Raw genomic sequence first — 14,226 nt, 5'->3', positions numbered from 1 at the left:
GTACCCAGAGTGGGAGTTTCTCCTCCACCTTCCCCAGGACCCAGGCAGGTCCCTCAGGGACACCAACGCCAGACACACCCCATCAGGGAGCTCTTGTTCAAAAACGGCAGGACTCACCCCTTGTTCTGCCTGCAAATGCTCCTCCCTTTCCAGTGCCTAAGAAAGTGGGTGGTGTGGCTTTGGGCGCTGCAAATCCGTATGAGGATGGAGGCTGAGGCATGGGTTTCATGAGCAGTCCTTAAAACTGAAGTCCTGAGTTCTGCTGAAACGGGCAAACGGTTGTTTCTCTCAGCACAAGTGTGAGTCAAAGCCCCCTTTCTAAGCTTTCTTGCAAGGGCATAGTTTTTTTTAGCCGTATCATTATAAACAGGAAAATGCCAGACCAAACATGTCTTATTCAGCTCGAAATCACAGACTCATAGCCAATATATGTATATAAAACCACAGAAAAAGTTCTGAAGGACACAGACAATGGTGGTTGCTTCTGGAGCGGGGACTAGAGTTGAGGATACTTTGTCCATAATGTCTGATATTGTTAGAAAAAGAATGCATTCACATATTATTTGTGTGATTAATTTTTTTAAGTTTTCTTAAGCATAGAATCAGAGCTGGAATATCATGTAATCCACTTCCCCCAACCCCATTTCACAGATGAGAAAGTGGAGACCACGGAGGTGAAAGGACTTGTCCAGAGTCACTCATAATGCTCACAGAGACTCTGCCTCCTGTTTCTGATGCCCCGAATGTGCTGGGGTTTCAGTTTTTACCCCCTTTCTCCCTTTTCCTCTTATAGCATACCACCCTAGACTAGCTAGGGTGTCATCCTCTCCAGCCCGAAACAGCCCTTCCTTCTGGTTCCTGATCCCACTGGGGTGTCCACACTGAGCGCTCCAAGGGCAGCACTTAAGAAAGCCAGGGGGAGACAGTGAGAACTAACAAAGCTGCAGCCATGCCTCTGGCCTGTGCTGGGGGCGGCAAGACGCAGCAGTGCTGGCTATTCCACATGGGAACTCAGCGCTCCACAGGGCGTCTCCACACTGGGCAGGCCACACCCTCATCTGATGGTGAACTTCTGCACCGGGCGAGGCCGGGGCAGGGATCCAGCTTCTGGGACCAGGACACAGGGCTCCTTCTCCAGAAATTTATTCAAGAGCAGATTTGGAAGACAGAAGTGGTAACAAAGGTGATGAGTTCAATTCCACAGAATAACCTCAGGGTTCCTAAGAATCAGGTGTCAGGCTGGGAGCCAGGGGTAAAGTACAGGGTCCCACCCCCAACCCCACACGAAGCAGCAGGAGTAAGCTTCACAGGTGCAGCCTCGTGCCTGAGAAACGCGTGGACCCTTTTATTTAGCAGCTATAATCAAGACTTTCCAACCTGATATAATATATTAAGTCATTAAATTACAAGCTGCTGTAATTTTCACAGGAATTTATTGAGTGCTAATGTAATTCTTTCATCTAAGCAAAAAGATTGCATTCACTTCTGTAAGGGACTTTTATTTGATTGGATCGTAATCAGTTATGTCTTTTCACAAGACTTCATCCTTCTTTTTTAATTCAGTTGTAATCTACTTGTTCCTCTGGATTGCTGCATTTTATCATTTTATTAATCAATCTGAAAGTGTTAGTCACTCAGTCGCATCTGACTCTTTGCGACCCCATGGTCTGTCATGGAATTCTCCAGGCAAGAATACTGAAGAGGTTTGCCATTCCCTTCTCCAGGGGACCTTCCTGATCCAGGGATCGAACCCAGGTCTCCTGCATTACAGGCAGATCCTTCACTGTCTGAGCCACGAGGGAAGCCCCATTAATCAATCTACTTGCTCTTAGACTTTGAGGATATGCCGGGCAAGTTTCAGAGAAGCCAGGGACAGAGGATAGCCTCCTCTTCTGATCGGGTTGGGCATAGCATGGGCTTGGGGAAAGGAATTAGTCTTCCCAGTAGCTCCAGACCTCCGCTCCCCCCAGGGGCCCATTTGAGTAAGGGAGAAAACCTTGTACAAGCACCACCTCAATCTCTGGTCCTCCCAAGGCTGAAAAATGGTGTGTAGAGAGGATCTTCTAGAGAATGAAGTGGACCCTAAGAATTAAACTTCAGGTTTTGGCAATTCTACTGGTGCTGCATGGAGTGGCTCTTCCTGTGTGCCTGGCCAACCAGAGCCTGGAATGGGCTCCAGCTGCTGGAACCCCGCCTCCCATCCCACACACACATTCCTCAGTCCCGATCCTGTGCACAGTAGGTTGTTTAGCAGCATCCCTGGCCTCTACACCCTGTTGAGCAGCATCCCTGGCCAGTATCATCCATCAGAAATTACAATCAAAAATACCCCCAGACATTTCCAAACATCTCCAGGACAGCAAAACCATCGGTCTAAAAGTCAGTTCCCACCACTCCCATCACTCCCGAGGCAAATATTGTGAGGGGTCAGCCCACACTCACCCAGCTCCTAAGTCTTTCAAATGTATTCAGGACCTCGCAGAGGTCAGAAAAAGAAAGCAAATCATGGAAAAGTGATCTCTTCCAAATGCTGCTGTGGGCACAGCAAGCTGCAGACTGAGACTCAAATCAAGGGGTCACCTCACCCAGGGCAGTGAGGCATGGCCATGAGTCTGGGTTCTAGGAAACCAAAAGGCCGTCCTTCGGCCCAGTTGCTTCCTCCGGCGATCTCCAGCCATCTGCAAGTTCTGCTCAGAAGAAGAGGGCCTCCCCAAGGGGTGGGGGCCCCCACTGCTGCCGGACAAAGGACAGGAGGAAAAGGAGCAGGGCGGAGGGACAGACCTTCTTTAGCACCCTGGGCAGCTCCCCAATTTATGGAGGAGGCAGATCCAGCAGATGGGCCAGCAAATCTCCAGTCAGGAAGCTAGACTGGACCCTGAACTCTGCTCTGCTCAGCCCAGCTGGCAGCACACATTTCCATCCCCTGTCCCTGGCTCTGCCCACAGGGAATGCCCCCAGCATCTCAGGGCCTCCCCCTGGTGGCAGTTAGCAGGGTTTCCTTCCAGCAGACTCCATGCCACTCTGCCCCCACCCCAGCCCTGACCAGCACTGCGTGTACATAGGAGAAATGTCAGCTGTCTAGAATAGCAATTCACAGCCTTCCAAGCACACTAAATCCACTCTAGAAAATATCAAATTATTTCCATCATTAAATCCAAAATGCCATAAAACAAATTGCATCTCAGCTGTTTATCTGGAAATTTCTCTAGTACTCATTCCTGGCACCCCTGAGTGCTTTAGCGTAAGGAGTGGCTCGAGATGAATTGCCATGTCCACTGGCTGGTTACCCAGCCACATTTGATGAAAATTTGATGTTTTATTGGCCTTTTTTCTATTAAGTGAAAGAAAATTCGTTTTCCTCTGAGGTCAGACCAATGTGTGGTGAGTTCATCTCAGCTGATGTGACCTACAAGCATAGTAGCTCTTCTTGAAACCCCACCCTCTTTGTTCAGGGATTCCAGGATTCTGGGTCACAGGCATTTCCAGCATGTCCCCAGAGACTCCCAGATGCCTAGGTCTGCATCAGGTGGAATAAAATCCAAGTTTGGCTACCCACTGTTTTTTTTTTTTTTCTCTTTACATGATGCTTCAAACTGCAACTTCTCAAAAAACCTCAATGGCTTCTCACTGCTTAGAGAATGAAGTCCAGCTCCTTCTCTGTATTTGAGGCTTCTGGCCATGATCTGACTGTTTGGTTTAGCCTCCTCTACCCACTCCCATTTGGACTCCCTCCAGCCCTGTCTTACCTCATGGGGCCTTTGTCATCCCCTCTTCAGAATTCACAGGGTCCTAACAAGTCGTCCTGGACCACCTCTCTGTCCTAAGATGGATTTTTCTGAGCTGAAGAAACTCCTTACACGTTTCCCCCAAATACCCCCACTTAGCGCCTTCCCTCTGAGTTCCTGCTGATCTCCTCCCCTGCAATGTCATAACTTTCTCCCATTCTCAGTGTTTAAAAAGCTCTACATCCTGCAAGGCCCAACTGAATGCCACCTCCCCCAGGCAGTCCTCCATGCTCAGCAGTCCAGCAACAAAGCTTCACTCTCCCTCCTCAACTTCCCGTGCATTTTCTGTCTAAGAGGTCCCTGTAGTCCTTCTCCAATATTTCCCAGAGTGACAGTTATCCATGTGTATTTTTTGTCTCCTCAACTCGACCATAAGCTATCTGAGAGATGGTCAGACCCTATGTTTTAGTATAGAAGGTCTGTCTGCTGGGAGGCGGAGGACCCTGGGCACAAACCTGAGGTATTTTTGTTTCTCCAGACAAACCGATTAATCCAGAAAGTCTGCATTGGAGAAAACAACGTGATAGAAGAAGAAATCCGCGTGAACAAAAGCGTGCACGAGTGGGCAGGAGGGGGCGGAGGAGGGGGAGGAGCCACCTACGTGTTTAAGGTGAGGTCTGTGCGCCATTTCCCAGGGCAGGTGCCTTCTCTGCATCCTGGCTTTGAATCCTCAGGACAAACCAAGGAACCACACACCTTGGGTGCTCTTAGCTCCATTTAAAGTTGAGGAAGCGGAGACCCATAGGGATATAAGCTTCCCTGTCTGTCCAGGAAAGGGCAGGCCCTTCTCATGCTGATGTCCCAGCCCGATTTCACTAGGCAGGCCTTCATCATCCTGCTTCAGAGCCCCAGAGGGTCCCACTGTGCCCTCTTGTGTCCTCAGTTGGACTTTTCTGATATCATCAAAGATAGACAAAGATTTCCTGTTGGGTCCTCCTGCAGGGCCAGCGGTGCTGAGGGCTTAATCTTGAAGTTGTGTGGTCAAAGCAGAGAGCCCTGCATGCAGAGGAAGGAGAGAAAAGAGACCTGCCCTGAGCACCAGCTCCCAGATCCCTGAGGCTCGAGAAGCGCTTCAGGAAAGGGGCGGTATAAACAGCCCCAAAGAATGATCCTCGCCTCCCAGTGTTCATAGACATTTATATCTCCTGATGCTTTTGCTTCATTTACGAACTTGGACTGATTCAGGAGCTGGGGGTTGAAGGGGACAGAAGAGCTCATGGGCTCTTGTAACATGAGATGGGAGCCCTCGGACCACCGAGATGTCACCCACTACCCAGCAGACACTCAGACATGTTTAAGCATTTAAATGGCTCAGGGGTCTCCAATGTGGGAGCCCTGCTCAGCTTCTCAATCTCTGAATGTCTCTCCCCGGCAGATGAAGGATGGCGTGCCGGTGCCTCTGATCATTGCAGCCGGCGGTGGTGGCAGGGCCTATGGGGCCAAGACAGACACGTTCCACCCAGAGAGACTGGAGAATAACTCCTCAGTCCTAGGGCTGAACGGCAATTCTGGAGCTGCAGGTAAATCTCTGCAAGCCCAGCCTCTCCCAGAATGGTCCCCGAGGACTGTGTGAGCGTCACCTTGGCTGGGCACCATCACACACCTGTGGGCACTTTAGTTGTGGGCCCTTGAGATGCTGGGAGCTCTGGATATTGGTACTGGGATCAAAAGAGGAAAGACAGGTCATACCTTGGGAATCCAGAGGCCGTCTTGCTGGTGTGGGGTTTGGACTTGCAGAAGGTCATTGACAAAATGAGACAGGAGGCAGCGTTCTGACTGCCAACCCAACCCTCCCTGGGATTTATCAAATGCAACTAGATATGAGCAGATGGAAGAGATCTGAGTGGGGTCAGCCTCCCAGGTCCCTGTGGTTTGTTTGTACTTCCAGGCCTTGGGCTGCCAGCTCACACACTCCTCACATGGAAAGAAAATCTCTGTCCATGGTAGGGCTGTCTGCCTCCTTAGTGAGAGCCAGTCACACAGAGATGGGGACAGGCTCTGAAGGAGATGTGAATTCCCTAATTCCTCTGAAGTCAACCATTCATCTTTGAGTGTTCTTTTCTCCACACTCAGACCGAGGGAGGATTTTTGAAGGCATTTAGAGATTTGAGCTTAATTAAAATAAATACTCAAACTTTCTCTTCAACTGAGAGATGGCTAGAGAAAGAGGAAGGAGAAACAGTCATTGTGTCCACAGCGAGGAATTACCCCAGTGATATTTACAGCGCCCCTTATGTCAGTCAGCATTTAATAAATTACGAAACATTTCCACATCTATCATGCATGTTCTTTTCAAAACAGTCCTGTAGGGTTTTCCAGACATATTATTTTCATTTTACAGAAGTGTCAAGAAGCTCATTGAAAGTTGTAGGGGTTTTTTTTCCCTCAGGATGACCAAACAGTTTCATACTTAATCCATTTTTTAAAACGCTGTTGTTGATGTGTTTTTACTTTCACGCCCATTGTTTTCTTTTCCACACATTTGCTTGAAGGCTGGGATGTGCAGGATGCAAGGGTAGGGTGCTGGGGGGCAGACTTGGTTTCAGGCTCATCTCATCCTAATTTATTAAGTTCATGGCCCCACGTAGCCAGCAGAGCCCGATTCCCGCTAGTGAAGCTGAGGGGGCCTTCCCTCCACCACGTGACATAGACAAGAGCCTCGACAGGCCCACACCCACTCTCCGGCTGGCAGAGGGAGGCCAGATTCTTGAAGTCCTGCTGCTTCCAGAACTGGCAGATGGTCCCCATGACTTGCCCAGGGCTCTGGTTATCCCTGTTCTATACCCAAGCTTATTCGTGACCTTGACCTCATTTCCTGAAACCTGTCTCCCTCTTGCTCGCACCAGAGTCAGCCCTGTCTGCAGCTTCCCCCCACCTACACGTTCCTCTGCTGCCCCCTCTGGGTCCAGAAGAACCTTGGCCAGGAGTTCTCCCGAAGAACTGAGCCGTGTCCAGGCAGATTAACCCTTACGGTCCCAGCAGACGCAGGCACTGTTATTTCTCTAGGTTCCCGCCTCGACCTTCTGCTGGAGCAGAAAGGGTTTTGGAGTCTCTGGGAGTAAACTGCCTCATGAAATGTCATATGAAACAATAGGGGGAGACAAAGTGGGGATCCTGGAGTTTCAAGGGTCTCTGGAGAGATGTATTACGGTCTGCCTGTGGCCTTAAGATAAAGTTGCAATCAAGCTAGCTCTGTACAGACCCTTTGCAAGAGTTCAGAGCAGGCCCAGGCGTAGGGAAGCACAGCTCCAGCTGCTGCCCCTGTAGCCAGAGCATCACCGCCTCTGACTCCAGCCCTCTTTGATCTTGACCTTAGAGCAACTTAGACGCCGCTGGCAAGACCCTGCCTGGGCTTTGGGGTGTGAGGCCTTCTGCATGAGTGTGTGTCTCACAGATGTCCAATGATCCCTCCACTTGGTGGCTTATAAAACATCTCACACACTCCCCTTCTCCTTTGATCCTAACGTCCACCCCATAAGGCGAGTCTCGTTATCTCCAAGTTACAGGTGAGGAAACCAAGGCTCAGCCTAGGGAAGCTCTTGCCTAGTAAACAATTATAGCCCTTTGGGTTATCTGGTGCCTAATCCAGGATTGCTGCTAGGAATTTCACTGCTGTGACCTTGGTGGGGTGTTGACAGTTGGTCCTTGTTCTTGTTGGGATGAGAAGTAGTTAACCACATGAAGGCCAGGAGCTTCAGGAGTTGGCAGGCCCAGAGGGAAGGCAGAGGAACAGATTTAGTCATCTTGCCGCCTGTCCCCCCCACCACCGCCGTCCCTTAATGAGCACAGTTTGGGGTTTTGAGCCAGAGGCCTGACAGGAAGCAGGGGTACACGGCCCGCTTCCATCTGGACATGCACAGCTGTGGCCAGAGCAGGTCTCCCTCCAGCAAAGGGCAGATGCCTGGTTTTCTAGCCGTGGACTCTGAAGCCCCAGGCCCCACTGAAGACAAACCCCCTGGGCGCTGCATAGGGACAAGCACCCCTGGAAGACAGAAGTCCTGCATTCTTTTCCAGACCCAGGAGCCGCCCGAACCAGCCGGAATCCTTACTTAGGTGTTTCTCTGTCTCTGCCTACAGGTGGTGGAGGTGGCTGGAGTGATAACACTTCCTTGCTCTGGTCTGGAAAATCTTTACTGGAAGGTGCCACCGGAGGACATTCCTGCCCCCAGGCCATGAAGAAGTGGGGGTGGGAGACAAGAGGGGGTTTCGGAGGGGGTGGAGGGGGGTGCTCCTCCGGTGGAGGAGGCGGAGGATATATAGGTAAAGATGATTCGTGTTCAAGGTGTCACTCCCTCCCCTCTTAGTCCTAGGCACCTCCCTCCCCTGTCCTCTCCCCAGCCCTCGCCTGCCCGCCCCTGGCCCGCCCCACGTGTGGACTGTGATGTGACCATGCACGCCTTCCTCCCAGCCTGCCAAACGAGCCAGAGGTAGGGTGTTGGCTCCCGAGCCAGCATCCTGCCTCAAGGTTTTGGCAGGACAGCATCAAGATCCCATTGACTCTTGATCTCCCCAAAGCTGATGATAAAGGGGCCTTGGCTTCCCAGGCTCCTCTCTGAGCCACCCCCAAGGACGCATGAGAACCCTGGAGGCCAGACTCCTCCCTTTGGATGGCCTGGCCACAGTCCTTGCCAAGCAAGCTCCCCGAGGGCCTGTTTTGCAGCTTCTGGCCTCAGGGACTCCCTACTTTCCCTTCCCTACCCCAGCCCACCAGCTTCCAGAAGGGGCACCATTCCCCATACTGATGGGGGCTACTCCTGAGAGCAGCCATGGGCAATCCCAGCCCAGCCCTTCAGCACGCAGCTGGCCCCTGGCCCTGGCTCTCCTCTGGGCTTTGGAGCAGAGCAGAAGAGCCTTCTGAAGCTGAGAGGCTGGGAGATGATGGCTCCAGCGCCCCCCAGATTAGGAAACGATGCATGCACGCGCTGTGATGTACTGTCTGTGTTTCGCTTTAAGGCTGTGTGTAAGATGTTTGTGTTAACCAGATGCTCTTCTTTTCCAAGCCCTGGGTGGGTGGGAGGAGCCCAAGGCGGGGAGCCCAAAGATAACCCAAGCCCCGCTGAAAGGAGGGACAGGAGCCTAAAGGCACAGGGGCCCATCCCCCTGCCCCAACCCTCACTGGATGGGACAGGAGCACCACCCCCCAGGCAGTCCTGGAAGAGGGGCAAAGGGGCCAACCCAGCCTGGGGAGACTAGAACTTTTCTGACTCTTGATCACATGGACTGCTTCCTGGGAGAGCCCAGCAGAGCAGCAGAGGAGACTGTGGCCCTGGAGGAGACAGTGGCCCACGCACCCAGAAGCTACAGAACCGAGCCCCAACTGCATCCTGTGTGCCATGAGCTCCCTTCCCTCCCACCGTCCCGCCCTCAAGGCCCCTCCCTGACCCTGCTGCTCACCCCGCTGATGCGCACGTGTATCCAGACTTAGGCACCCACCTCTCTGCGTTAAACTCTTCTCTGGTTTGCCACAGGTGGCAATGCAGCCTCAAACAATGACCCCGAGATGGACGGGGAGGACGGGGTTTCCTTCATCAACCCACTGGGCATCCTGTACACCCCGGCTTTAAAAGGTACACCCTCTGCCAAGTAGCAGAGCCCGCTTCCCTGGGCCAGTGCTCCCTCCCTCTCAGCTGAAACCCCAGGGCTACTCAATGAGTCCAGGACACACAGGTGTGATCGTGGGTCCCTTGCAGGCAAGTCTTCCTAGTGGTCGCCTCGCCAAGTTTTCTGGAAATCAGGATGCGTGATCTGATACGTTGACAAAAGAAGACTGACTCCAGGCAGGTCAGCCCTAGGTAAATGCAACAGTAATGGGTCCTGTGCCTGTGGCAGCCAATCTAAGGGTCCTTCATGTGGACCCTCCCGCCTGCCTACAGGTCCTCTGAGTTTTGCTCACCAGATGCATCAGGGGCTTGCCTGCACAGGCGGTGCTTCCAGTGGCAGTGGGATGTAGGAACAGGGACCGGCAGCTGGAGATGAAGCGCAGAGCCCGGGGTGGGGTGCAGGGTGGCCTCCGCCTGAAGCTGACCCTTCCTCCTTGTCGCCAGTGATGGAGGGCCACGGGGAAGTGAACATTAAGCATTACCTAAACTGCAGCCACTGCGAGGTAGACGAGTGCCACATGGACCCCGAGAGCCACAAGATCATCTGCTTCTGCGACCACGGGACCGTGCTGGCTGAGGATGGCGTCTCCTGCATTGGTAAGGGGCTGGGCGGTGGGCGGGCACAGAGCTTGAGCCACAGCTAGTTTCCATGGTTCTGGGACACCTCAGATGCAGCTTTGTAAACTTCCTGACACTGTGTCTGCCCCCAGCATGGGTGCTCAGATGACAGGCAAAGGGACCTGTGTGCGAAAGGTGGGTCATGGCTTGGGAAGGAGTCATAAGTCACCTGGTCCCACCACTAGCCCAGGATGCGACCCCCACATCCCCACCAAGGGGCCAGCTCATCTCCACCAGACACCCCAGCACCAAGGACCTCAGTACTCCTAAGACACAGGGTCTCCCATTGGGGAGTTACAGAGCCAGACCCATTCTCCTCCCGACTTCCACCCCTCGGCTCCCTGCTTGTAGTGGCCCTTTGAACACGGCGTCTGAAGAGCATGCTGCCTTATTCCTCCTCAAGTCTCCTCCAGATTAAATAGCCCGTTTATTTCCATCCAGTCTATGGGACACGAGTCTATGTCTCTTTCCCATCCTGTTGTTGCAGTTGTCCACATCCCTTTTGAAATGCCGTGTCCGGGACCAGGCTCAGTGCCTGGTGTGGTCAGTACCATCATGCACCCAGCTCTCCCTCCCACGCTCTGGCCCAGTGCTCTCGTGGATAAAGCATCAATTCGGCCTCCAGAGTCTGACAGGCACACTCTATCTTTGGGTCATACTGAGTTTGTAGTCACCTAAGGCACCTGAGGGCTGCCCTGGTGGCTCAGAGGGTAAAGCGTCTGCCTGCAATGTGGGAGACCCAGGTTCGATTCCTGGATCGGGAAGATCCCCTGGAGAAGGAAATGGCAACCCAATCCAATATTCTTGCCTGGAGAATCCCATGGATGGAGGAGCCTAGTAGGCTATAGTCCATGGGATTGCAAAGAGTCAGCACGACTGAGCGACTTCACTCACTCACTAAGGCACCTGAAGGGCTTCCCAGGTGGTGCTAGTTGTAAAGAACCCACCTGCCATTGCAGGAGACATAAGAGATGTGGGTTCGATCTCTGGGTCAGGAAGATTCCCTGGAGGAGTGCATGGCAACCCTCTCCAGAATTCTTGCCTGGAGAATTCTGTGGATGGAGGAGCCTGGTGGGCTACAGTCCATAGGGTCACACAGAGTCAGACACGACTAAAGCGACTTCACACGTACACACAAGGCACCTGAATCACTTCTACAGCCCCTATTGGCTCACTTTCCATCCTCATTCTGTCATGCGCAATTGATGTTTCAGATCAGTGTCAAGATTGTGGTATTTATCCCTGTTACATAGTGCCTCTCCACAAAAGCTGTTAAAAGTTGTAAAACCAGGATGAAACTGCTTCACGCCCTCATCCTCCGAGAAGGCTGGCAGTCCATAGGTCCAGGGCTGGGAAGGGTCTTTCTGATGTGGGGGCAGCTCAGAGGAGAATCAATGTGGTCATCCATGCCCTGTGGGGACTGTCTTCCAGTGTCGCCCACCCCGGAGCCCCACCTGCCACTCTCGCTGATTCTGTCCGTCGTGACCTCTGCCCTTGTAGCCGCCCTCGTCCTGGCTTTCTCTGGCATCATGATCGGTGAGTGTCCCAGAGCCCCAGCACTTCCAGAGCAGGGCAGGGAAGGAAGATCTGGCAGAATAGAGTGGCATCTCAGGCTGTGCCATCTCAGGCTGAAGGGTCATTCTGGGAGGTGGTAATGAAGACAGCCCAAGCCAAAGCAGAAGCCCCTCTCCTGCCTCCAGCACATTCCTGGCTCCTAGGAGCCCTGATTCTGAACCTCAGCCCTGTGTAGAGCCTGCTGGCTGCTCAAGGAGGGGTCTTCAGAAGAGAACACCATGGCTAAAGCTTACCACCGCCCCCACTCCCCAGCCTCCTCCAGACCTCAGTTTAGCTCTCATCAGACATGGGCTTCAGCGGACTCTTCTAGTCTGGTTCATACCTCCAGTCCACACTTCCCTTCTCCACAGAGAATGCAGAGCTGGTTTCTCAGTGTTTCCCATTAGGCCTGTGAGCCAAGGGGCACTGATCTGCACATCACAGAGCACCCAGCCAGGCTCTTTCTGCTGGAAATGCCTGGGGTAGGTGGGCAGAAAGTTGAGGGGAGGCAGAAGGAAAGGAAAGGAAAGGCTCCAGGCAGCACTTTGAGGCCAGCCCCATGGGGCCGGGGGAGTCTGGGGGTGGACAGGGATTCCCTGTTCTCAGTGGACCTTTGTGATTCCCATGACACCATCCTGCAAAGAGCAGGATGACAAGAGCTACATTGCTGCACACTCACCACACGCTGAGTGAGTAACACATTTTAGTTCATAAACCCTCAAAGAACCCTGTGATCACAGTTGGCATGTTTCATAGAGGAGGAACTGAGTGCACAGAAGTTGACTTACTTGCCCTGGCCCGTAAGAGGTGGGGATGAGCTTTAAAAGCAGAATCCACCCTGTGAATCACCTCCCATGCAGTTTGCCTTATATACAGAATGTTCTCACATATAGTAATAACAGTGATAGTGGTCACTTGTATTGGGGAGCTCTTTAGAACTTTCCAAAACCATTTCTTTTGACTGCATTACTCGGCATGTGGGATCTAAGTTCCCTGACTGGAGATTGAACTCAGGCCCAGCAGTGAGACCGCTGAGTCCCAACCACTGGACAGCCAGGGAATTCCCTCTGAAACTATTCTGTTTTGGTAAATTCATTTCATTATCACAATCCCAGGGGATGGGGAGTGGAGGTTTAGGAGACAGGGCAGGCGTTACTGTCCCTGCTTACAGAGAAAGAGACTGAGATCCAAAGAGGTCACATGTCACTTGTCAGTGTCACAGCTTGTAAGTATCAAAGGCAGAATTAGAACTCAGGTCCTCGGGCACCAGCTTAGAGCCACTTTAGAGACCTTCCACTCTGCAGTTGTATCCAGCTATGTGGCTTGGTGGTTCTTCATCTGTAGGAAACACAGGTGACCAAGAGCCCCAGCTGTACTCTCAAGTCTATTGCCACATTTGCCTCATGTAGCACCTGGGCAGAGCAGAGCTACCAAGGCAAGCCCTCTCCTGGAGGGGTGGGACTCCTCTGATGGCCCACTTTGACTCCAGAACTTCCCAACAGCCTTGCTGGAACCTTTTTAGACTGAATGGCCATCTAGGGTCTTTGCTCAACCTTCCCTCACCCTGTCCTCCACATGGAGTCAAAACAGTCTAGTAGCTTCCCAGCCTTCCTGGATTCCCCCTGGATCATCTCTCATAGACATTTCCCCAAATGAAATCCTTGCACTTCTAATTCTGTCCTGGGTCTGCTTCTCAGAGGACCCAAGCTAATGTGCCTCTGCCCCTGCATGATACAATAAATCTTTTCATTCATATGATTTTAAGCTTTAATTTGCTTTAATCCTTCAATGAAAAGTATAATTTCACATCTATAATCATTTTGTTAGTATGACTAAGAGTGATGGAAAAAGATTTAGACCCCAGCGGAGGAGCTAGAGATTCAGGAAGGCTACCTGGAGGAGGTGGCCTGGCCCAGGCCACCTTGTATGGACCGCCATCTGTCTGCAGTGTACCGCCGGAAGCACCAGGAGCTGCAAGCCATGCAGATGGAGCTGCAGAGCCCGGAGTACAAGCTGAGCAAGCTCCGCACCTCCACCATCATGACCGACTACAATCCCAACTACTGTTTTGCTGGCAAGACCTCCTCCATCAGTGACCTGAAGGAGGTGCCACGGAAAAACATCACCCTCATCCGGTGAGTGCTGTCTGCTAGGGCAGTGGAAGGTGGGGGAGGCAGAGAAGGGAGAGCTCTAGGTGGCCGGATGTCATCCCTGGACCACAGATTCCTCCGACAACAAGAGGCCAGCAGAGCCACCCCTCAGAGCACCCCCAGCCCTCCAGGGGGGGAGAAGGTTTAATGTCCAGGGCCATTTGGGGGTCTAATTATTTAGTTATCTAACTTATGGGGTTGGAACAATGACAGGAGGACTAGATGGGAGAAATGGGGTGCTCCTCAAAACCACCCAAATGCCCCTCCCCAAGCATTGCTCCCTTCCCCCTCCCAGCTCCCAGAGAACCCTTTGCACATGTCTGTCATTCACTGAGCACTCCCCAGGAGGTGTCTGCCAGCCATCTGTCCTCTCCCACCAGATCCATGTCTTGGTCACCTCTAGGACCCGGGCAAATATTAGAGACTCAGTAAGTGTTCACGGAAGGAATATCAGCCAACGTCATGAAGCCTGGCTTGGATCCTTTCTTGCCCATAGAGCAATAGAGGCTGGGGATTGCG

The 14,226-nt window shown here is 52.5% G+C and overlaps 1 protein-coding gene across 2 annotated transcripts in view; it reads left to right on the top strand.

The window, feature by feature from the left end:
* Positions 1-14,226, top strand: part of ALK (ALK receptor tyrosine kinase) — a 747,102-nt gene that overhangs the window by 694,738 nt on the left and 38,138 nt on the right. Inside the window, exons 14-20 of one of the 2 annotated variants that reach the window (XM_086323612.1) lie at positions 4,264-4,395; positions 5,161-5,305; positions 7,863-8,045; positions 9,254-9,352; positions 9,830-9,982; positions 11,435-11,539; positions 13,506-13,692. In XM_086323612.1, coding sequence (XP_086179738.1) covers positions 4,264-4,395; positions 5,161-5,305; positions 7,863-8,045; positions 9,254-9,352; positions 9,830-9,982; positions 11,435-11,539; positions 13,506-13,692 — 1,004 coding nt within the window. Of the gene's footprint in view, positions 1-4,263; positions 4,396-5,160; positions 5,306-7,862; positions 8,046-9,253; positions 9,353-9,829; positions 9,983-11,434; positions 11,540-13,505; positions 13,693-14,226 lie in introns of those variants that run through there. The other variant, XM_086323611.1, reaches the window with a different exon arrangement.

Source organism: Bos grunniens, chromosome 11 (genome assembly GCF_055505025.1).
Source record: "Bos grunniens cultivar Pamir isolate PY7600 chromosome 11, Bosgru_T2T1.0, whole genome shotgun sequence".
Classification (NCBI taxonomy): Eukaryota; Metazoa; Chordata; class Mammalia; order Artiodactyla; family Bovidae; genus Bos; species Bos grunniens.
Note: the sequence above shows the minus strand (reverse complement) of the source record. Positions and strands in the feature narration are given on the sequence as shown.